At 46.3% G+C, this 24,905-nt stretch overlaps 1 protein-coding gene across 2 annotated transcripts; it reads right to left on the bottom strand.

Moving 5' to 3' along the window:
* Window positions 1-4,368: 4,368 nt before the first annotated feature.
* Window positions 4,369-24,805, bottom strand: LOC118301948 (TSC22 domain family protein 1-like). 2 transcript variants are annotated; one of them, XM_035627665.2, is made up of 3 exons: window positions 21,675-24,805; window positions 8,219-8,270; window positions 4,369-6,429 (listed from the first exon to the last, which is right to left on the bottom strand). In XM_035627665.2, exons 1-3 carry the CDS (start codon window positions 23,705-23,707, stop codon window positions 6,160-6,162), a joined length of 2,355 nt encoding a protein of 784 aa, XP_035483558.1. In that variant the 5' UTR covers window positions 23,708-24,805; the 3' UTR covers window positions 4,369-6,159. The 2 variants fall into 2 exon arrangements, with proteins under 2 accessions (XP_035483558.1, XP_047188412.1); XM_047332456.1 differs by lacking the exon at window positions 21,675-24,805 and adding an exon at window positions 8,615-11,111.
* Between the last annotated feature and the right edge of the window lie 100 nt (window positions 24,806-24,905).

Genomic DNA, 24,905 nt, shown 5'->3' with positions numbered 1-24,905 from the left:
TACTAATCTTAAATTTAAGATTACACGCTGACTGAGGTGTATCTCGTGCCATGTCGGTTCAGACACACAGCGCTAACTCACATGGGATGTTGCAGTCACACTATTGTTAAAAGATGTGACACTGATGAAAGGCCCTAAAAGTTTCTTTTAACTCGTGTGTTTTATTGTGTCTGCAGAATATTACATTTCAGACTTCTGGATAATTTTAAACACTTATTCTGACACAAGCTTGAAAAAAAAAACTAAAAAAACACTTGCCAGACAGAAGTTATTCTCTTCACTTCCCTGGACAGCTCTTAAACTTAAAGTCCACTGAGCATCCTTCTAATAAAAGCGGAGCAGTCTGTTGCCATAAACAACCTGATTAGGAGGAAAGCCTTAAGTGAATGTGTTGTTGTCTGTCCTGCTGTGTCAGCTCCACAGTGGTGTAATGACTGTCTGGCAGCACGGAAAGAAAAAGACCCGCGCGCACACATTCGCACGCAGACTCAGAACTCCCAGTATGTCCCGCCAAGACAAACAAAGACCTACAGCGAAGTTCACCGGAGGAGAATCCAAGTGTCGTGTATAGTTACTTCTCTCTGTATAGTTCACCCTTCTCTTTTCTTATGCAAAGAAAGTGTGTGTTTTTACCAAATAGAGGACAAAAATTGAGGAATTGTCCCAATTATCTCAATGATCTCACCTGCGCTTAGATGTGGATATTGTTTCGGTTTCATTATGAATCATCTAGCCAGATGCCCAATACTGTATACACCAGGAATGCTTCTGCTTCTGACAGTGGTACTGCCTAGAAGAAAATAAGTCGCAGGAAACCAGTCAAACCAGACTGACATAATTGCAAAATATTTGAGACAGCTGAGTGAAGAATCATTATTACCAACGCATGTACCAATCACAGTTTGCGTGGAGATGTGAGGATGAAGGCCTTTCCTGTTTCGGCCACTCCTGGGGAGCGAGAGAAGGCGCCGGGGAGAAGAAAAAGTGGAGGGGTTAGGAGAGGGCCGTAATCCCCCATAATCCCCTTCTCCGCACAGTGGGGGAACTAGCTACGTGCCTCCCTCGCCGTGCTCCTGTCTTGTTTGTTTTGTCCGTTTTCAGGAGGGGTCCTCGCTCGGCACTGGGGGCACGTGTCTCCCACAAATGTGACCTTGGATGGTTTCAAAAGCAGCAATAAGAGAGTGTATTTCTGTTTCCTTTTGGTTGTCATCCATGTGAAACGGGTACATTTCCGAAGAGTATTCTGATAATCAAGTGTCACCTAATCTTATCTTATCCGGCAACTTATTGTACAAGCCACCAGTGTCTGACTGACACTGAGGAATGTTAAATATCCATGTCTGACAAGCACTTAGCTTGAAGCCTAATGAGGCCTTCGCAGCACTTGCTTACAAAACAAGACAATTCCCGGGGGTTAAGTTTTGTAACCCTTCAAGAAGACACTCTTTTTTCTCTCTCGTGTGTCTATTTAAGTACAGCCACGTGCTCCTGCCTCCCAAACAAACAGACCCGACCCACATATGGCCTCTTCATTCAATCAGCCGGACATCCACTTAACTGAGGCCGGCCTAGTAGTAGTAGAGCCGCTAATTCCCAGGGAATGTGGACACGCGCGTCTTCGAGGCTTTTTCTCCTATTGGCGTCACAGGGGGACACAAATGACTTGCCCCTCGTCTGCACTCTGTGTGTAATTGGATGCTCAGATTGGGGCAGAGCGGGCGTCCTCGCTCACAGGCCACGTGGCAGGCAGCTCACTCGAGTTGAGGTCCGATAATTAATCGTATCGAGACAAACCAGTCTCTGTCTGTGTTTGACTCCACAGCCCCTTGACGGCCCCTAAAATGGAAGACATGCTCATGTTGAAAAAGTATTTTTTGTCAGGTGGTATTTGGGGACTCGCTGGCGACGAGAGTGCTGTTAACAGGTTTTTCTTTCTGTGTGTGTACAAACACAAAGTGTTTTCCTGACCCCTGGACACTGGACGGGCTAATTCCCCCTGTAGAATCTCGGCGGGGCCCCCCCTGGGAGGTGGAGCCTTACTTACCGACAGTCTGGCCGTTCAGGGGTTTAACCAGCAGGACACTTGCTTTCTCAGCAGTGAGGACTACATCAACAGCACAGAGGGGGGTCAGCATGAGGGGGGTGGAAAAATTTGGGGGTCGATTTTTTGGGGGCAGAAAAGTCTTTGTATGTCTGGGAACAGTCGGCCAGAAGTAGGGGTCTCATGTGCAGACGTTTTTTCTGTCATGTTTAATATACTTTTAAATTCAATGTGACTGTGAGAGAAAACAGCAAAAGTATTTACTACTTCATAAAGTTGAAGTGTGCACATACACATATACAACCTGAATGTGCCATCAGGCCCAAATATGTAAATACTGACCTCTATATTTGTGCCCCCCAAACATGGCCGGCGGCACAAATAGACGAGGGCTAATCCGTGTGTGATCCCTCGGCCCCAGAGTACATCCTGTACCCGTGGCGGCGAGCTTGAAGAAAAACACCTTTTGTCGATGAAATGGGATTTGCGAAAGTGCCATCTGGACGCGGGGGGGAGTCGGCCGGCCGCTCCGAGGTCAGGATGTGGGATCAGACTGACCTGAGCAGAGCAGAGAGGAGGAAGGGAGAGGGAGGGAGGAAGGGGCCTTTAAATAGATACACATCAGATCAAAGACCACTGTTGATTAGATTATACACTATGGCACTGCTAATAAGAGAATCATATGAGTTTTCCCAAGGTATTTGTCTCAACAGGGCTGTGCATTGATTTCAACAACCAATTCAATGAAAACCCTGATTTGTGATGGACTGAGTTTTGACAGCAGGTAAAGTTTAGCCTAGAAAAAGTTCCAACAAATATCACTGAGCCTTGAAATCAAACGTCCGTCACAGAACTTGGCTCAGTCTGATTAATGTATAGAGTGTATAGTTTTATGTATTATATATTAATAACAATGATAATATTATTTATTTTTCAACCCACTGCACACTACTTTTTGCACTCTGTATATATGTACATATCTTTTTGAGAACAGTATTGTTCCTGTATTTTTAATTGTATTTTTAAACCCTGTGTGATACTGTGCTGCAGTGACAAGTGAATTTCCCCGAGCGGGATGAATAAAGTTGTCTATTCTATTCTATTCTATTCTATATTCTATATGTCATTTTATTCTCTCTACAGTCAGATCTTGTTTAAGCTCCACAGTTATATTCTTGTTGATATTAGAACGACTTGATGTCTGCGTAAACATATTATATAGTGTAGCGTTTGCGTAAAAAAAGACGATTTGTAGATCGAAATCCTATAAAAAAAAAAAGCAGTGATTAAAAAGGTAGTTATGTGTCTCTGCAGCTTGGTACAATGCATACGTGACATAACATTCATGCCTCGGTGTATGATTTTTTTTTTTTAACCCACTGTTTTGACCTATATCTTAATTCCCTTTTAAAGCACGTTTTAATACGTGTTATAAAAATGTATTTATTATATTTCTATTATTATCAGTAGCCTATTCTTTTTTTTGGAGGACCACAAATCCCCATAAATAAATGAAAAACATCATCAAATTGATGATGATTCAAGCGTTTCAAGACGCAGCGTGAGCGAGACCATTTCATAGACAAACACTTGCAGTCGCTTCACATGACGTCGCCATATATCGCCGCGCGCTCCCGTTTGCGCGCCCCTAGCTCACAAGCGAGCAGGTCCACGGTGGGCGGGGCAACCGCGGGAAGCTTCAGGGGGCTCGTTCTTATACAGCCAATGAGAGCTGAACATATAGATAAATATTTACATGGCGGATCCCCGTCCCCCCTCTCTACATATGTCATGAGTTCTGAGGAAGAGGCTGCTGTTCCTGCTATGAACTGGGAAGTCTGGGTCAACTGGGCGGCAGAGAAGGGCTGATTATTAACCAGAAGATGTGAAGCGGAGTGGAAAACCAGCTGTGTTTACTTTTAGATTGTGCAACTGGTTTGTTTGGTTGTGGGCCACCTACATTTCTGCCTCAATTAAATGACAAAAAATATAAATTCAACTTTTACCTGCATATTTCCACAGAATATACATCCAGTTTGTTTTCTTTGGCGAAATCGGTCCAGATCATCCATCATCTATACTGCATATCCATCAACGGTTGCAAACGGGCTGCAACCGATCCCAGCCGACATTGGGAGAGGGGGGCGGGGTTCACACTGGACAGGTGGCCAGCCCATCACAGGTCTCAAATTAACCAATCAACTCCAGCTCTGTGTTTCCAACCCGGAACCTTCCTCCTGTTAGGCAACCGTGTCCAGATCATGTGAACATAACTCGACCGGTCAAGGCTTTGCACAGAGAAAGAAAAAACCTGACAACTCTGGCAATTGCTTTTTTATAGATTTCATTTTTATTTGAGGTGCAACTGTCTAGTGCAATTTGAACGTCACATTTGTGATGGGCTGAGGAACATGCACAAAACATCGACATACTATCCTTTCCCCCTCACAATTTTTGTTCAGCGCTCCAGTTGCGCTACACAAGCAACTTAAAACACTTGGCTGTACAAAAGACGATGAGAGCAAAACAAAACAAATTCTTTATAACACCTACACATTGTCCCCACATGATAAAACAGTCAAGATCTTTTGAGTGAATGAGTTTGGACGTGACGGCAGAGGAGAGTGCACGTACAGTAAAAGGCCGTGTGTCACTGCAGGAGAGACAGCCTCTAAGCGTGGAGGTAAATAATCCTCTTCTGGTCCCACCCTGAGTAATGACATCACAGGTAGTTCAAAACCTGGCAAAACCATAGATATATATATATATATATATATATATATATATATATATGTATGTATATACAAATATATGAATTAGTCAACTAAAAAAAGCTTTTATATATGTATCTATGGTTAGAAACCAGGCACTTGGCAGAGTTTAATCGGACATTTTCCTATGTACAAAGTTCAATATCGAGAAAAGTCATGTCCTATTTATTCGCCCCTCTTATTTATTTTTACACTAGGACACTTATTACACCAATAAGAGCAAAAACAGAAAACAGACAAAAAAACAAACAAACAAACTCATCCTCTCCCAGCCCGCCCTAAGAAAAATAAAAAATAAAAACATAGATTCCCTGCATAAATGTTTAATGCTCCATACACAGGGGGCAAGTGCGTCGAGGGTGGGGACGGTTCGTGGGAACCTCAGAAAGAACACAGAGTTCTCAAAGTGAACAATGAGACGCAGATCACATCTATTTATTTTCTTCTTCTTCTTTAAAAACAAATTTAAAAAAAACTCCCCCTCAACCCGGTAATCAAGACCTGTTGTCGTGTTCAGATGCAGAAAAATGTCTGCTGGATTATTTGACTCCCCATTCCAGATGGGGCGCACAAATCTCTACGGTCCGTCCATTGTCAGCATCGTCTGAAAAAAAAGTGCAAAGGGTGGGAAAAGAAAAGAACAAGCTGAGGAGTTTCAAAAAAATTAAATAAAAATTGTGTGCAGATGGACAGCCCTGGGTTGAGGTGGGGTGAGACAATGGCACACTTTCCACGGGTCACACTAGACGAGAGCATGCGGCTCGCTCCCCTGATTAGCCGACACCTACGTTAGCTCCTGGTGACATCTTGACGACATTCAGCTCTGTCCTCCTCCTCCTCCTCCTCCTCCTCCTCAACATCACCACAATGAGCAGTGTGATTGTCTTAAGCAGGTAATAAAAGTCAGAGATGAAGCGGACACAGACACACACACACACACACACACACAGACACACACACACACACACACACACACACACACACACACACACACACACACACACACACACACACACACACACACACACACACACACACACACACACACACACACACACACACACACACACACACACACACACACACACACACACACACACACACACACACACACACAGGCACCGGTGCAACTCCAAAGTCTTTTAGTTAAATTAAATGTGCAACAAAGGAAAAGTCGCTTTTTCATCCGGCGGTTCAGTTGACGTGTCCTTGCGCCGGTGGCCGAGTCGGTCTTGATGGTAGAGTCAGTTCACAGTATGCCAAGACTCCTTCCTCCTCTTCATCTTCTTCCTTCCATCCCCTCTATCTCTCGTCCTCTGGGAGCTCTCCAGTGTGCAAGCTTCTGTGTTACGCAGACGGGCCCGAGTTCTGTGTGGAGGGGGGGGGCTGCGTCGAGCCGGTGGGCACCGGGACCAGAGGCTGGGAGGTGCCGGTCGGGGAGTCGCCGGTTTGGACCAGTGCCTGGAACTGGGCCATCTGCTCGGGGCTGGCCAGGGTCTTGAGCAGGTTGTTCTCCTGCTCCAGCTGTGTGTTGCGCTCATTCAGCTCCTTGATCTGCTCCTTCAGCACCTCCACCTCCTCGCGCACGGCGTACATCAGGTGGCTCTTCACCAGGTCCTGCGGACGGAAAGGGGGGAGGGGGGAGGGAGAAAGAGCGAGAGACGGTTAGCTGAATTATTCATCAGAATCCTTCTTCTGTTTTCCCCCAGCGAGGCAAGAAGACATCTTGTCCAAACCACATTTCTGGTTCAAACCAGTCTCCTTGTTAAACACACACAAAAGAAACCAAAGTAAAATATGCTCCTTCAACTTATTCTGTAATCTGACAGCATCAGTCACCGAAGCAAAGAGTCACGCGATTAATCTGCAAATATTTGCAATTGATCGTTTTTGCCTTTAAGTTAAAAATGCAAAATGTGATCCGGTTCCAGCGTGCTGCTGTTCTCTCATTGACTATATGATATCAAATTTTATATTTTGCAGGTCACAGGCGGTTACTCGAACAAAGAAAAGTCAAGGCGTCACATTAATCTCTGAGGATGTGAGATGAATTTGTATTTTCCACTCAAGACTAAAAATGAGAACTCATTGGATAAGTTGACGTTTTGCTCTTTTCTTTTGTTGAAATTTTTTTTAACTTTAGATACTTTTTGGTTTTTGGACTGTTGGTTTGGTCAGACAAAAGCAATTTGTGAGCGTCACACAAGATTTCGATAAAACAATTGTCACAGTCTATGATGATGATAATAATAATTGGGAATCAAAAGAGTACGACTTTGTTTGCCACAAACAATTATTTCAACCTCAGTGAACATCATTTATACTCCTGTAAAATTTATTTTTGGCTGAACCATGTTTTCTGTTCTTACTATGTTTATAAATCTAGTAACAGAAGCGACTTCTCTTACTGAAGAACTCTGACACATGCTGTTACGCGGACAATGTATGTCAGCCAGAGTCCAAAGGTTGAACTAGCATCATAAATCACAGTCTCGCACAAGGAATGTAAACACAAAATTAATATGTCAGGAAAAATATGGATTTTAAAAAAGATTAGCGGCTTTGTGGTGCACACTCCCGTGATGCTTTTGCTGATGATGAGTGTTGTGTTGAGTCGGCCTGCTGCAGAAGTGTGTGTGTGAGTGTGTGTGGGGGGGGGGTTTGACTTCACTAATCTGAGCATCCCCTCCTCTGCAGACCCGCCCCTCTGTCCTCACTCCTCCTCCTCCTCCTCCTCCCTGTCCCAGGAACAAATTGTTCCTGTGCCGGGGTGGGAGGAGCCAATTGCAAGCAGAGTTATTTATACCGAGCCAGGGGGAGGCTGATGCTTGCCTAGCAACACGGGACAGGGAGAGGGAGAGAGATAGAGAGCGAGGAACTATACATGTTTATGGTGGGGGGCTGGCGTGTGAGCCTTAGCCTGGCCCACATCAAGTTGCCAACAGCCGGAGGTCATCGTTCCAAATCGTGACAGAGCAGGAAGCTCCTGTTGCCTCTAATTCACATACCAGCAGGTGCATGTGTGCGGAAAATTACGTGTTTTTTTTTTTTCCTCCCCTCAGCTTCATTTCCCATTAAAAAGATGTATAGGGAACCGAAGACCACCATCATGCTTTCCACTCGCCCATTCATTCATTCATTGATCTGGAGCAGCTTTATGCTCCCTGTATTTAGACTTGAGATTCCCTTTGTCGTTAAAAAACCAACATTATCTTGTAAATATCATGAATATAAATACAGGGAAGCAGGGGGCGCCTGGTGTAGCTGTGGGAGTCGGTGCACGGGTTACATAACACCAGGTAGCACATGCATGTAGAGCAAGACGTGGGCCTATTTTTTATTTTATTTTTTACAAGCAGTGTGTGTAATGTGACTGGAGGATAGATGATGAGAAACTGCGGCTTACCATCGCCTGTTCAATCTTGTTGTCGATGGCCACAACACTTGCACCCGAAGAGCTGAGGGAGGAAAAAGGGAAAAAAAAGATAAATTATTTGTTGTTAACACTGCAGTGTGTGTGTGTGTGTGTGTGTGTGTGTGTGTGTGTGATGAAAATGTGTCTCCATCAAAGGGCGAGCTGCCAAATGTACAGTACAATGTAAGACGTGTGATCTAATGAAGCAGACATAAAGGGGACAACAGATCTGGATTAATGTCTGCAACAAAGAGAAAGCAAATGGAGGTAGAGTTTTTTGGGTCGTTTTTTGGGGGGTTGGGCAATCAATGAGGCAACATGTCGTGCGTGTTGCCTCATTTCAATCTGCAGCACATCGCTCAGTGAACAGAGCCTCCCGACGGTTACCTATTGTCGAGCCGGACCGATGCGCTCTCCTTGCCGAGCACCGAAGACAGGAACGAGATCGAGAAATTCCTCAGTTGACAAACGCCAAGGTCCATCGCCACCGTGTAACACTGGGAGTTCATGCTACCCCGTCCATCAAAACCCCCGCGGGCGACTCGTCGGCGGCGCAGAGTGCGAGTGTGGCGGTACAAAAGTAGAAAAAATGGCGCATTGTTGAGGGGGAGGATGCTCGGTCCGCTGTCCGGGGCGACCGCGGCGGTGGCAGCTCGGGAGGCACGGGGCACACAAAGAGTGAAGGAGACGAGCAGCGGCTCCGCGCACAGGCGGCTCCCTCCCCGGATGATGGGCGCAGGGAGGCGGAGCGAGAGGCCGCGTGATTGGCTGAGAGCGCTCATAAGCATAATGCATGACCGAAACCGGCGCTGCGGCGCCGCTGATTGGAGGAGAGGCGGCTCCTGGTCATTACTTATGCAGAGTCGCCCTACCTGCTGCAGCGACCTCTATAAAAAGTCGGATCCAACCGAAACGCATCGCCACGTGAAAGGTGGGTTGACTACACGGACGCGGAGTAAACATTAGAAACAAGTTAAGCTTTTAACTGTCTCAAAGAGGAGTCGTTCATGGTCCAATGTGGACTGCAGGTGCAGGGGGAACTTTTAAGTCTCCGATCCCGAGCTGTGCTGTGAAACCATGTCTCCACCTACTGGTTTTAAGTCCTCTAGTAAGACCTCAGGTCCACACACAGGATGCAAACACAGGCATTTGTGTAATATGAGAGAAGCTGATCAATCACCCCGGGCCGACACCTGTGCAGGAGCTGACCTCAGCAGCGTTCCAGCTGTCACACTGTGCAGAAGTATACAAGAGAGTAGTCCATTGGAGACAAAGGGTCAGATGGCAGAAAACAGTGTGATTTCAGAACAGTTTGAGAACACACTGTGCTTTACTGTACAGCAGAACTTCCCCTCCATTATCTGTCCATGACGAGGCATTGTTGTAAACGCTTTGGCAACTGTCTCTGGGTTTTTCTATTTCTGTGACGTGTCGCGAGGGGAACAGGGAGCCGACGGGACAGGAACGAAAATCAATCGGTCCATGAAAAGACTGATGAATCAAGTGGCAACTGCAGCAATAAGTGCAAATTAGCAAATTGTTATCTGAAAAGTTATTTAAGTGTTTATAATAATTGCTCACTTAATAAAATTATTTTGTCATTGCCCGAAGGAAATTCAGAAAAAAAAGTTTGCTCCTGTTCCATCACTTTCCCTATTCTGAGGCAGTCAAATGGGAAATTTCCTCATCATAATCAGATGGAAATAATTGATAGAATAGCAATAAAATGCAAAACAACATAGCTGCAGCCATAATTTAAATAACTGTGGTTCCTGTACCTGTGATATTATCGATTATTGAAACGCATGCGACTGAAACCTTTTATCAAGGAGACTTAAAGCACAAAAGGCAGATTTGATTCGTCCCTTGGGGGTAAATTAATCAAAACAGTTGATCAGATCAATATTCAAATTTAAAGTAGTACTTAAATTATTCATCAGTTTAGCTACACTAATGTGTGGGTGTGTTCTGACGAGGTCGCCATTGAAACCCACGGAGCAGCACACGAAGACAAGGAAGCACAGTGAAGTGTAAACAGTTGTGGTCAAGATAACGAGACTGAAACTGAAAAAACGTTGTCTTGTATGTGCTACTATCAGGGTGTTGCCCTCTTTTCAAACTTCTGACCACACACACTTTTTAATTTAAATGGACAAGAAAAAGAGACGTAGGAGCCTATAACAAAGCTTCAAGCAGCAGTGGGGCGACCTCTGACTGCAGGAGCTCCTTTCAGACACCTGTCCCACCGTAAGCACCTGAGTGGTGTTTATATCTGACTCTACCGGGAACATTCACCGACCAGCACCGAGTACAGGAAGTGGACTTTGGAGATCTGACTTGTCTGGGGAGAAAACAGAACAACACTTAACCCGCTCATGTGTCTGTATTTCGGTGTCCTCCAACTCCTATTAGCTTCAGCTGTATGATCAGCGAAACGGGAACGTCATGGGATCGATTGATTCTTTTTGAATATGAACTGGAAAATAATGTTTGTAGTGGCATCACATGGTTGGATTGTTGTAGAGACACTATTCAAGTATGCTTATGCAAAAAAATTGTTTGAGAAAAAGAAATTAAAAACAGTGGAAAAAGGACTTGGTTTCAAAGCACAAGTACAGGTTGTCAACTGCAGGGGAGTGTTTGTATGTGGGACAGGCTGTGTAGACTTGTTCCATTGGGTTTGGGACACTGATGTCTATTAGTGGCCTGATAACTGAGCAGAGGAAAGCGAATATGGGTTGACAGGATCAACCAAGGAGATGGAACTCGATTCTTATCTAGCAGTATAAACCGGAAAGAAAAAATGAACTGAAATCAGGCAAGAAAACATCGAATAACGTTTAACTAAACGTCCACAACCACAACAATCAGGAGGACACGTCAAAACAAAACCCCCCCTGGCACCAGTCCTCATTAACCCCAGGGTTCAGTGGCAGACCAGCCCCCCAACCCCCACACTAACTCGACCCCCTGACAACATGACAACACTACAGGCATCGTTACCTCTTCAGATGCTTCTCCAGCTCCCAGAAGAGCCGCTTTAGAGCCATGGTGTCCCTGCCCAGCGCTCCTCCTGCCCCGGCCAGCCCCGTCTCTCTCATTGATGCCCACCCCACCAAAAGCACCCCCCCCAAAAAACAAACAAACACCACAACCACTGCACCTCTTCCGTCCTCCTGACCTGCGCCCTTTGGCCCCGACCCCCTTGCTCCCTTCGGCTGTGGGAGCTTCACATGGGGGAATCCTGACCAACAATGGAGACCAGGATGGAGCTGTGTGTAAGATGGGAGTGGGAGTGCGTGTGCATACAGGAGGAGAGCGCGCATCGGTGTGTTAAGTCCTCCTGATTGCTCCCTTCCTAAGCCTGAATCGTATATACACTCTCAGACGATTGGGTGATAGGAGGGTAGGCAGAGATGTCACTGCGCAGGGAGTCATGTCGCCTCCCCCTCTGTTGTTATGTAAACTGTCAACAGAGATTAGGCCGATCCATCCAATGGGATGAGCTACTTTTGACCACACACCCTGTTTGCACGCTCACGGGCCCGCGGATAAGCCATGTCTTTTCTGTCTTGTTTCCTGCAACATCCGCTTGATGATGGCCATGGGTACGGGACTGCGCCCCTACCCAACAGCTCTGTATCCGTTAAAGTGAGGAGTGCGCGCGCCTGCGCTTAAATGCCATGAATACAACACCCACGTTTCCACACACGGCTGAGAAGTTACCCCAAGGGGAATGTGTATGTTGGACCAAGCATGCCCTTAGATGGCCCTGTCACTGCTCGTCAGTGGATGCACGCTGCACACACACAAGCACACACACACACACACACAGCATGGGTCTTGGCTGGAGCAAGCCTCACGTGTACCTCCACGCTGTGGTCAGGCGTGGCCACAGTCGATACGACAGTCTAAACAAAGAAAATCAAAACGAGATGGCTAGCTAGATGCAGCGGATCGAAGAGCTGATGCAGAGCAAACAAATTGAGAGGACAACTCAAATCACCTTCACTGTATCTCAAAGGTGTCGTTGTAGTTTTGAGCAGTGGAACTGTAGACAACAAAGAGGAGCGTCCACCCTGCTTGACGATGGTGCGAACACGTGGGGTACAAAATGGCGGAAAAGGGGCATGCACAGGGAGTTTGTTGGTGAGATTCAGCTGAAACGCGTGCAGTGAAATTATTAACCTCATTAGGTTTAAGGTCACATCTCCCTTTCAACTGCGCGTCACTAATCCTGGAAACACTCTGCAGCCAGAAACATGAGCGGCGAAGCACTGCTGGGCTTATTTGAAAACAACTATTCACACTGTATATCTGTACATTGTGTACTTGGAGGTTTGGGGGTGTGTCATAGTGCGCATGCTCGGTCGGAACAAAAGACTCGACACTGGTCGGAGGGATGTGGAGACAGTTTACTCGCAGCCCGTCGCTGATGGTGCAGCACACCCGGCTCAGCCAATGGCACGTGACGTCATTGCATCGCAGATAGCCCAGATGGGATGCTCTCATTCATTGTGTCCCCGTCCATCCAGAGCTTGTTTGTGTTGCATTTACAAAGGGCTGACCCATATATTACCTAACCGCTGTTATGTTAAAGCTTAATGTATATTTGTACTTAGACTTTTTTTGTGTGTTATAATACTGACAAAGACAGTGAGAGTTTAAACAACTTTAAAGCAAAAATAAAATCTTACTGGCCAGGCTACATTGCTGATATTCCACCAAGATACTATTGATGAGGTAATGAGCTCTATAACTTGTACAACTATGCATAAAACTATTCCATACGCCCTTAAGCCTTCAGCAACACGCAAAAGTCCCCCAATTTAACTCAACCAGAGCGTTATTCATTCTTTCTAGGTCCGATGACTTCATCTTCTACCTTCTCAAAATAAACACAAACATAACTAAACAGGAACGAGAGTGGTGGCAGTTGTCGTCTTTCCCACACCCTGTGGAGATTATATAAGGGTGGATGCAGCAGCAGAAGACGCGGATGTGATAAAGCCAACGAACAGATGGTGCCTGCATTTCCCACATGCTAACTATATTTGAGAAAAGAGACACCTATCATTAAATCCAAATCCTTGGTAGTTTTAGGCCCTGCACTGCTACACATAATAGAATATAAGACTATGACTTCATAACATAGAGAGTGAGCTCTTTCAAAACAGCCCAAGGATACGTACAGATGAGCCACAACAGTAACACCAGTTTTCAGTTTTTATGTTGTGGCTGTTAATCTTAAAGCTCTGGTGGCTTGGATGCTTCAGAAAAGTGAAAAAGTCAATAGTGCTAACAGCAGCTAAAATGCCCTCTTGTGTTTGCTGTATAGTTAAGGTCTCCATCCCTCCTTCTCCTCCTCCTCCTCTTCCTGCTCTTTTACCTCCCTTTATCCATGTTCTCTCTCACAAAAGTGTCCAGCTGAGTGTAAGTAATGTTTCAGCCTCACTTTTATTGTGTGGTTTGAGAGAGAGAGAGAGAGAGAGCACAGAGCCGAGCTCGCTCAGGCTGCAGTGTGAGGTCCTGAAAGAGATCCAACCCTGCCACACAAGTGTAACATGCATGGGAATATGGGGGAAATAAGAAAGTCTTCATGGAGCAAAGCAATGTGATTGGCAACAGAAGGTGCATCAATTAAAAAGTCATCTCCACAAAAACCACAATACAACTGGAAGCAATCAGCTGGTTTAATTTGAAACAAAAGCAGACACTATAATGTGCTCACTTTTATTTCATCCCTCCTGCTTTTTGATTTCTATCTTTTCTGTCCTCAAGGTCCTCTCATTCTCTTTGTGTGTTCCCGCATCCACCAGTGTGCGTGTGTGAGGCTGTGAGTGCAGACTGGCAGAATCCGGTTTGGGAGGCTTTTAACACAAGCATGTACACAGAGGAGAACCGAAGCCGACAGCGAGATCAACGCCACTGCACAAACACGGACCGACACTCCACTTAAGAAAAGGAAGTGTCTCTTCAATTTCCAAATTTAAAGAAAGACAAAAAAACCCGAATAAAACAACGGAAACACTGGAAGGAATCTATGAGTAAGATTAATTGAATTACATGATTAAATCTGGACCTGCAACATGCAATCACTCCTCTGTTTTCAAGGTATAATTCCTTGGGTAAGTGTGACTTCGTAACTGGGGGATAATCTCCCTTGATATTTGCCGAAACACAAGACAAAACAAGGAGCAGGAAATCCATATAGCTCTCATGGCATCACAGAGCTCCAGGGCAGCGGTTCTATGAAGCGTGAGTGCATCAGTCTCTGCACTGCACGCAACGCCTTACATAACCAACCTCTGTACCATATGGGCCATAAAAGAGGGCGAGGGGAAAGGAGACGCAGGCTGAAATCAAACATCTCTTCTAGTTGCGGACACTGCAGCTGTGCCCTGTTCTTCTGATGGACGAGGTTCTAACTTTCAACACACACTAGCACGTTCCCAATCCACGGTGACGCGTTTTTGAAACCGAGATAAAAATAACTGGCGGAGTTTTCAGCTTCCGCATCTAGTGAGGAATGTGTGTGATGCATCAAAACACCGCAAAGATGATATGAATAGAAAAGAAAACAGTCCAGGGAAGAGACGCGGTCACGCATGTTATCAGTGCTGCACAATCACAAGATTGCATTTATCATTTCACGAAACTATAATTTACCAAGTGCCATATATCTATCCATAAATCCATTTTGAAATGATCTTTTAAAACTGTGAATTGTATTAAATGCTTTCAATTCATCCTCAACATTGGATTCACCCCTTTATTCAAATAGTTCTTTTTTTTTAATTAGTCCTTGGCCCTTGGATCGATGAAATAGTTGCTTATCAACATTTCCTGGCGACTGACTGATGAATTTACTTATGCTTACAGCTCCAGCATGTACTGTACTCACCCACAAACACACCGAGGAAAGGAGTCGAGGAGACAGTCGTGCTTGGGATTTGAATTTGGCAAAAATACCGGAGATTAGAGGATTACACAAAATTTGACTAAAATAAACTCATCTCCTCCTGCTTCAGCGTGTGACTAGATGAGTCAAAAACTCGCAAAAAGCATCAGCATACGTACATTTGTAGTTGGAAGAGCTTTGCGCGCACACACATACAATTCATTCCTTGGCTTGGCTCTGTGTGGCAAATTTGCACACGAAAAGTGGGGATTCAACAGCCCCACTTTTCTCAACTCTAATTCAGGCTGCAAAATAAACATTATACAATCAAACATTACACAACCCTATGACACACACTGACAACATACAACGTCACAGGAACTTCTGCTTGCGACCCCCCCCAGTCACATGGACCTGCACAGTGGTCCAGTGTGACAGACTGTCAGTTCTTGAAAAGTGAGGATCTTCTCAGCAGCGGTTGGGAAACTTTGCTCGAGGCTCTCTGCGGCGCGCAGGGCTTCATGTGGCGACCTGAATGTGTTTTAGCAGTCGGAGGGGTCGAGACCAAGACACTAAACAAGCAGAGCCGGCCCTTCGCAGAACTGTTATTTCTTTTTACGAGAAGTGTCACTGTGGGGCAGGGTCAATATTTTCTCTTTGACGGGTAGTGGAGTAGTCATGTTACTGTGCATAAGTGAAATTTCTCCTTTCAGAAGTCGAATTGGAATGAAGGAAGTGGGGAGGAGGCAAGATCCTCCAGGGTGGGTCATTACCTCCACCAAGGAGGTTATGTTTTCACCTCTGTCAGTCTGTTTGTTATTAGTTTAATTGTTTGTCGGGGATTATGCTGATATACTTCAGCCATACAACTACATATTCGTTTTAAAACTGAAACGATCTCAGTGCACACAAACATTTTAGCTCCGTCTCAGTATCAATCCCTGTCCATACGAACACACCTGAAAACGTATATCACGTGTGTATAAACAGCAAACAGACTGTCTACCCTGCAGTTGGTTACTAGGATGAAAGACAGCGTTTTTTAAAAGTTTTCGACTGATCAATTACAGCCAATACTTTCAATAAAATTTGCAAAATAAAATGAGCAATTTTCTCATTTCTGACACGTTTTGATTTTCCTGGTTCAACAAGTATTGTATCTACTTCCTTGGCGGAGACAGTCCCTGCCTGCTAAGTTTCCTGCTGCAGAACCTGACCTGTGACCTCCCTCCGGAGAAAGGAAAACATTCAACAAAGCCTCAGGTTACTTTAATTTCCATCTGGGCCTCCAAGACTGAGTGTGATACACGTCTGGAGACCACTGACACGAAGTCTGTTATGATATTTTATTTGGTAAACAGTTAGCCACATACAGTACACCACTCTGCAGACACCAGTCACTAGCTCTGGCCCTGGCCTTTGATCTAAGATGAAAACTCCACAGAACTTGGTCGTACTTGAAGAACGCAAGTGGCTTGATTAAAACCTGCAATATTTCTCTGGTCTCTTATAACATTGCGTCACGGGGAAAACTTTATACAAGTTCAATTCCTGTATGAAATACATAAAAAAAGAAAAAATAATAATGTCTGCATTCAGGGATTATGCAAGTTAAACAAGACTTTCAGTCATATAGATCAAAATATGACAATGTTGTAATACACAAAATTATTATTATTACAGGTTTGTTATGATGATGATGGACTAACCAGATCCTTAAAATGCTCAATTTGTAACGAGATGATAAGTTTCCAAGAATCTTTATCAAGTAAGCGTGACGGCACTGATGGTGCTGACTGAAGATCAGCCGCCTGTTTGCACAATCCACTGTTGCAACAATCGCACGTTCAGTTCACACATGTGTAGCATCTTCTGACACTGGAATTCAGTCACAACCTGTGCCTTTCCTGAAGGGACAAGTCAAAATGTCTGCCTGTGAAAAAAGGCCTGTTGTGATTTAAGTTAGAGGCTTAAAGACGCCCGCCGTTCCATGTGAACAAAAGCAGCTAGGGAGCTGTGTTCCCTTCTAGCAGTGAGCTCAGCTGGAGTTTTGGCTCCGAGCGTTCAATTAAAGGATCTGAAATATCATCATTACCTTCCTTTCCTGTCATCAAGTGTAAGTGCGGGCAGAAAAAATTTGGCTGTGAGGATAGCCATTGGATTGAATTATGTACGAGGGAAATGACAGAGAGAGGGAAAAATACTGTAACAGTTAAACGTGACGGATGAGTGATCGTGGCACAACCAGTTAAAAGCAGAAATGCAGCCTCTCCTCATCGTTCCTCGTGGTTTTCCCTCACTGTAAAAGCCTGAAGGTGAAGAACACAGTTCAGCATCATCCTCTCTGCAGCTCTACATGAAGATACAAGGCAAACAAAATGTGACACACAGTGGCTGCAGCTACGTGGCTGCAGCCATGGGCTAAGAAGCTGTCCTTTCATCGTGTCAGTAAAATTAATATGTTTGGGGTTCAGATTGATGGTCGAATCAAACAAGACATTTGTAGACATCACCTTGGGCAGCACTGGAGTCTCCTGTAGCCAGTAACCACACAGATCCGACATGATACACTCAACACTGACTGTAGAATCTCCACACACATGTAAAAATACCATTCATTAAAAGCGTGCAGGAAGGACATTTCTGCTGAGCTGCAAGGCAACATTATAGGTCACTGACTATCAAAGTGTGTTAAGATTACATAAACCGCTGTTGACCTGGCGGGGGAGCATTCGTGAGCCGTGACTGCCACCTTGTGGGGAAACGGCAGTCCGACAACAATGAAGAGTAGTAAGACGGTGAAGTGAATGTCTCTCTCTGCCTAAGCATGATTTCAACGTCACGTCTCATTCGCAGACAAACGACCCGAGAACCATCGGCTGTGATTAACTGGTGTTGACAGACAGGAGATGCCTCCCAAGTTGCTCTTCCAACTTCTAATTTCAAGATCCATCAAACAGAGATGAAAAAGCCACAATACAGGTGCCTACTGTGCTTCAGCCAATTCACAATATCGGTTTCAAATGATGTGCAGACAGAAAAGTTTAAAACAGAGGTATCAGAGGAATCATATACTGTGGTAAACGACAAAGATTAGATACAACAAGATAAAATAAAATAAACCACATACCTATCAGAGTTTAGCTTCGTTTGAATTTAAAAATAAGGAGAAAAAGGAATTACAACTCAACATGCCCCTTTAAAATCCCTTTATTTTTCCTCTCGACTTTCCCTCAACTTGTTCTAAATATATTTCACTGTCCTTCCTTCTACAGAAGGATGTGAGCAAATAAAAAGAAACTTGAAGGCTGTATACGCAATCTGCACTACGACTAGATGTGGGGAAAGAATCTTGTGGAAAATAGGTGAACTTAGGAGCTTAACCGACACAGGGAGGGACAACAGTTTCAGAGGGAGGGACTCGCATGCACGAACATGAATGGACGCCTGGGACGGTCACCTAAACAAAAACAAAAAACAGACTGAGTCATTACTCCACTATATCTTAACATAGGAAAATGTTGACGATCAAGGTTTAAAACCTCATAGACATCTTAAAGAAGCCGGGATCAAGTTCAAATCATGTCCTAGCAGCGACCTTCCCTTTGGCAGTAAATGCATTAGTCCATAATTGGTCTTAGCCGCGGGGGACTCCACCTGTCTGCCTCATAAAAGATCCGTTTTGGATGGTGAGCCTATTAAAAACAGGCTCGTCTGTAACAACAGAACCTGAATCATGAGCTAAAGCCTGAGTAACTGCAGCACTCGACAGGCAGCTTATTATCACAAAAAACAAATTCATGCTTTCAGTCTCACACTGACGCAAAGCCATAAAGGGTTCAACAGGGTCAAACCTTTGAATGAGACCTAACATGTGCACTTAAATAAATAAAAGATAAAACCTATGACCATGAGGAAGCCAGAATCGGAAAAAGACAAAACATGATATCCAAAAGTGTCTCGGAATGACAAGAAGTGAACCAAATTGTCAGTACGTATCATAGCAACAAACCAAATGTAAAATAATCAAATCTGTTGCTGATCATCTGCTCTTGCTGCTTATACAAAGCTGCCAAGAGGGCATGTGCAAGTTTTATTGGCAAATAATCACTCTGGTGCACCTCGAACTTTTATGGTTCCTAAAGGATGAGGTCATGCAGATTAACTGCCCGACACAATGCACCACCGCTGTACTTTGACACCTGGACATTAACTTGGCCCTGAAATGGTTTTTAACCACTTCAAAAGATGAGCGTGCATGCTTTCATTTCAGTCTTAAGACTGAAATGAAGCAGCTCAAATTCATATTTCTCTACAAGTTGTTGAAACAGACAGAGGTGTTCGTGTGGACACACGCAGCAGGTAGCAAATGTACTTGTGCGTTTTGAAAGTCATGAGTGTTTTACAGTTAGAGTCAGCTTCTACTGGCACTGGCCTGCAGGCTGAAATTCCAGCTGGGATCCGATGAAACCACTGCCCTGGAGCAATCGCACTGACGCATACAGAAACCTACTGTACAGCAAGCGGGGTGAAAGGAAACAAGCAGACACACCCTCACGTCACAGCTTTACCACGCGGCAGCGGCTCACGCACACTGGACTCTGCCAATTTCAAAAATCAAATCGGACAACTAGTTGCTTCCGTTGTTGACCAATAACTTACTGTTGGAAAATAGAAAAATAAAAAAATAGAGAGGCCATATTCAGACCTGGTGTTTAACATCCATGACATGATCACAAAAGGACAGCTCAGTGATGCACGGAGGACGCAACTGAGATCACATTCAGGGGTGATTTTATTATCACTGTAAACTCCTTGTGCAGTGGTTTTCTCTTCTACCATGGTTGATACAGGTGTTGTTACTGTACTACCTGAGGATAATAACTGTTTACCTGTTTGTACACTCTGTTCATGCTCTGTTCACTCTGCTCTTGACAACTCTCATTAGTAAATACAGGGGGGGACACTGCATGCGAGGAGGGACATTTTAAGAGTGGAAAAGAGAGAACACTGTTGTCTGAGAGAAAAGGGCAGAGGAGAAGAGTTGACATGATGCACTGAGGCCTGCAGAGGGGAGGGAAAGATAGAGAGGCTGACAACCGGAGATAAACAGAACAGGAGGCAGAAAGAGCACGGGGACAGTAACAGAAACACAAAGCCAGACCACACCGTGACATCACCATGACTATTAACAAAGCAGACACAAAGACAGTCTGCAGCTGCAGGACAGGGGGCGATTCACCACAAGAAAACGGGTCAACAAACGGACAGTTTCACAGAAACACATTTACAGAGGAAAGCATGCAGATACCATGCAATCCACACGCGCACTGCCGTGATGGGGTGCCATGGATTTCTGACAATAGCCTCCAGACAGAATACAGCCCAGCTCTGTCTGCAGCCGCGTATGTGACTACATCAACATTGAGCCGGCAGTTATTGCACCACCGTCTCTCTATTCCTCAACTTAGACACAATCTGAAGGCTTGAAAAATACATCAATGGCTTGTTTTAGCACACCGACATCATACTGTGATGAAATGTGAATAACAAGTGCATTCACTTCCTTCCTCTATAACTGCACAATTACTTTTTTCACTATTTTAGCCCTGACGTACAGCATGAGTTTGTCAATTGCATTTGTAGCCAACAGCTAAATAAAGCCGCAACATCCAAAATTATGTTTTTTTTTTATTTTTAGTCATGGGCTCTTGGGTGAGGCTGACCATAGCCAGTTGAACTCCCTTGATCCCCTGCAGTCATTACTGTTGTACTCACAACATGAATATCCTGCCTGACAAGAAAAAAACTGAACACTACTGTAGTGACACTCGACCGCTGCTGCCAAAACAGCTCTGCTCCTCTGCAGCTGGACCTAATCCTATTTATGCAAAACAATTTAGAAACTACTAGCAACTGCAACCAACCACTTTTGAACAGAAAAACTAACAGGGATTGAGTAATTGCACACATAAATAAACCCCTTCTGCATTTCCCACAAAGGCGGGCCGAGAAAAGACGGATAGTGTGCAGCAGAGAACAAAAAGAGTCCCGAGCTGAGGGAGGTGGATATGTGAGGTTCGGGGGTCGATCAGGGCAGTGCATCTGCTGAGTCACCTGTCCCCATCCGTGACTCAGCAGATCCACTGCTTCTATTCCAGTCACTGGTATATTTGTGATGGCAATGTCCAGTGAGCCGTTCATCTGAAGGCTGACAGGGTGACCTCAGGGGACAGGGGATCAAGCACATGTGGCATTTAGACTTTGATCTGAATGACAGAAAATCTGCTGCAGGATGCTGGAACATGCAGAGTTACAGATATGGAGGGGGGAGGATCCTTTAACAGATCAAAAGAATCTGACTTTGTAAATCACGCTGGGCTGTTTCAGAGATGTGATGATTCAAAATGAATGCAGAAGCAAGAACAATGCAGAAGCAAGAACAATGCATCAGCATTGCAGCGGGAACTACAGTGAACCAAGAACACTAACTTCATCTGGAAAACTGAGTTGACATTAGAATAAACAGCGTCTGTCCATCCTCACCTGTCCTCCTCTCCTTGGAAGGCCATGAAATCGCTGGCCACAGCCGACATCCCCATACGGGCCAGTGATCCAGCAGCACCGCTTGCCTCTGAACCCCCCTCTCCAACTGCCGCTACCACCCGCCTGGGTAAACCCAGCAGGCCTTGGTGCTGGAGCAGAAGCCTCTGGGCGTCCTCCAGGTGCGAGGATCTCATGGAGCTCCCTCCTGCAGGGACGTGGGGGAAGGTCGCGCCTGGTGTGAGAAGGGGCTGAAGGTCAGCTTGCAGTGCAGTCAGAGGCATGTAGGGGATCCCATGTGTCGGCGCTACTGGGACTGTGGCAGTGGAGGGGTGCTGGACTTGTGGCTGTGGGTGAGGTAGGGTTTGAGATGGGAGTGTCTGTGGCTGTCCTGCCGCAAAAGATGCTGGAGCACTCGGGGCTACCTGACCTTGATGGGGCAGCTGCTGAGTGGTGCTGACTGCTGCTGGCCATGCAGCAACTCCTGGCACTGGTATTGCTCCTGGTGTACCTTGTTGTATTGGAGGCGTGACCTGAGTCTGGAAGGGAGCAGTGGGCCGGATGAAGTCTGGCTGACGAACGCTTCCTTTGGTCATGACTCCTGCGAGGAGCTGAGGTGTAGGGTAATCTTCCTGGTGTAGAGCCTGGTGGGGATCCACAGCATAGGGCAACTGCTGAGGTATTACAGGTGGGGGCTGACTTCCACCGGCCTGTGGCATTGCTGTAGGGAGAATGACAGTGGCCACTGGTTTTGCCACGTGAGCTCCACCTACAACCTCTTGGGGTGAAACATATGTCAGAGCAGTGGTCTGCGCCAGCCCCTGGGGCGGGCTCAGCATGGCTTGTGGACGAGTGAAATCCAGACTCTGCTGTTGATAGGCCTGCAGTGTGTGAGGTGGCTGCACAGCAGGCATACCTGGGCTAATCCCTGCAGGGCCTGCCTCGGTCTCCGCTGCCAACTCTGCACCTTTCGGTGCCTCTGACGTAGCTGGGGGAGGAATCTCCTTTTCATAGTAGTCAGTACACGTCCACCTTCCTTTGCGGAAGGGCTCACAGTTAGTGTCTAGCTTGACCACCCTGAAACGAGAGCCAGGAGCTGTCTGAGTTTGGGCGTGCTGGGTTTGGGTGTTGGGGGCACCAGCAGAAGGGCCCGTTCCTCCTGCACCAGAAGCGACATACCCACCCACACTAGTGTTGTCAAAACCTGCAGACCCAGGTGGAGGAACTGCAGCAGCAGCAGCAGAAGTCACATTACTAATGTTTATACTGCCCAGTAGATGCGCATCAGTGGTTGTCCCACCAGCAATAGGGCCTAATGGTTGATTTGTCCCACTTGCCGGTTTTGTGTTATCCAACACTGGTGTCCTCTGGGACATGCTGGGCCCAGCTTTGGAGGCCATAGCTGGGCTGGAGCTCGCCAAGGGCGCAGCGGGGAGTGCTGGGGGCTCATCAGAATGATGATGGTGGGCCTGGCTGTGTTGCTGAGGAGGATAATAATGATGATGATGCATGGTCCCATTTACCATGGAGGGGTGCTGCTGAGACCCCTGATGGATGGAATGAGGTTGGAGAGGTTCGTTGGGCGACGCGAGTCCCGGTGTGTCGACTCCGTGGAGACTGTTCAGCGTCTCGTCGGAGGAGCTTCGCTCGGGCACACCTGTGTCCGTGGCCCTGGACACGTTGACGTCCAGCAAATCAGAGGAGGACAGGTCCTCGGTGTGCGACTCATCCATATCGTCGTAACTCTCGGTGTCATCCGCTAAACTGTTGTTGCCACTCACGTTGATCTGAGCCGAGGTGACGCTCGTTATCTGGAAGCCGCTCTTCTTCTTCACCTGAGCGCCGGCCGCCTGGGACTGGGGCTGGTGCTGCAGTCCAGGAGAGGAGGATCCGGCCTGGGCTGGGCTGTCGTCCGCCGGGTTGACTCCACTGCCGCCGGCTGCGGACGAGGCAGACGCACCGCTGCTGCCCCTCCTGTAGTGGGAAGCAGTTCTCCGGCTCCCGGGCGGGTCTCCAGAAAGGTCCTGGTGGTGCATTGTTTTTCTTTTCTTTCTTTCTTTTTTTTTTTTTTTTTTTTTACCGTCAAGGAGCTTGTGAAGGCCGAGCGGAGGCTGACGGTTGCTCGCGCTACCTCCTAGCTAACACAGGTGCTAGCTAGCTGGGTCAGCTGCAGTACCGCGATACTACCGAGCCATCAGTGAGAAGTCAGATGATGTCAGTGTCCTTTACAGAAAAGAGCCGAGGTTACACACCTAGAACCAGCGTCCCCCTTCTCAACTCGAGTATTAATCCGACTCCAGGAGGATGAATCCGACCGCGTCCGATGGAGCAAATACAATAAACAAAGAACGGGGAATTCGGCTAGCCGCTGGTTAGCTTCAGGCTGTGGTTGAGTCGCTCTTGACTATTAGCCACTCCAGCAGAATGTGCTGGACACCTTCACTGGTGATCACAGCTTGCGTATATTGTTATTATTCACAACAGAAAGTAGTCGAGTCCGGAAAAGTTCAGGTGCACCCAAGTGGTCATCCAAGTGGACGTGGAGGCTTCGTAGCTGACCGGTGAATGTCGCAGGAGAGCAGTCGTCGCATCCATTCCCCTCCTCGGACGTCCGAGTCTCCTTTTCCCTTCCCAAGACACGAAAACAAACCCGGCGATGAGTAACCTCCTCCTTGTGACGCCGAAAAGTCCGAGGCGTATGTCCAAAACAAAACAAAAAATTAAACGATTTCCAGTGAAGCCTCGTATCGGAGCTTGATTCGGTCTATCAGAATCACGTGACCAAAGACGTCCGAAGCTTCGCTTCACACCTCTCCACGTGACCGCTTCGAAGTTTATTATTTTTATTGTGTGTTGCATTGGGGGGTTAGGAGCCAGGGTACACCGCGGAGGTCGGTACCACGAAGCAGGCTCTCTTCTCACCGGGGAAAATCACCATGGTGACCTGTGCCGAGCGGCGAACCTGCCCCGGAGCAGGTGAAGTTCCGAGATAGATCAAAGCCAGTCACTAGTCCCAACTACTGGCCAATCAGATCGCGGTCCTCCTCCAATAGACAACAGCGTCTGAATAACGTCCGTCTGGGTCGAACATCGTGCTCGCTGAATCCACCTCGGGTTGTTTCACCGGGTCCGTGTTCGCCGTATCATTGCCGGTGAGCAGCAGCAGCAGCAGCAGCAAACAAGCTGTCAGTCTCAGGGGAGGGAGGGGAAATGCAAACACGGTGACTGCGCATG

Source organism: Scophthalmus maximus, chromosome 1, assembly GCF_022379125.1.
Source record: "Scophthalmus maximus strain ysfricsl-2021 chromosome 1, ASM2237912v1, whole genome shotgun sequence".
Taxonomy (NCBI): Eukaryota; Metazoa; Chordata; class Actinopteri; order Pleuronectiformes; family Scophthalmidae; genus Scophthalmus; species Scophthalmus maximus.
This window is presented reverse-complemented; position numbering and strand designations above follow the sequence as displayed.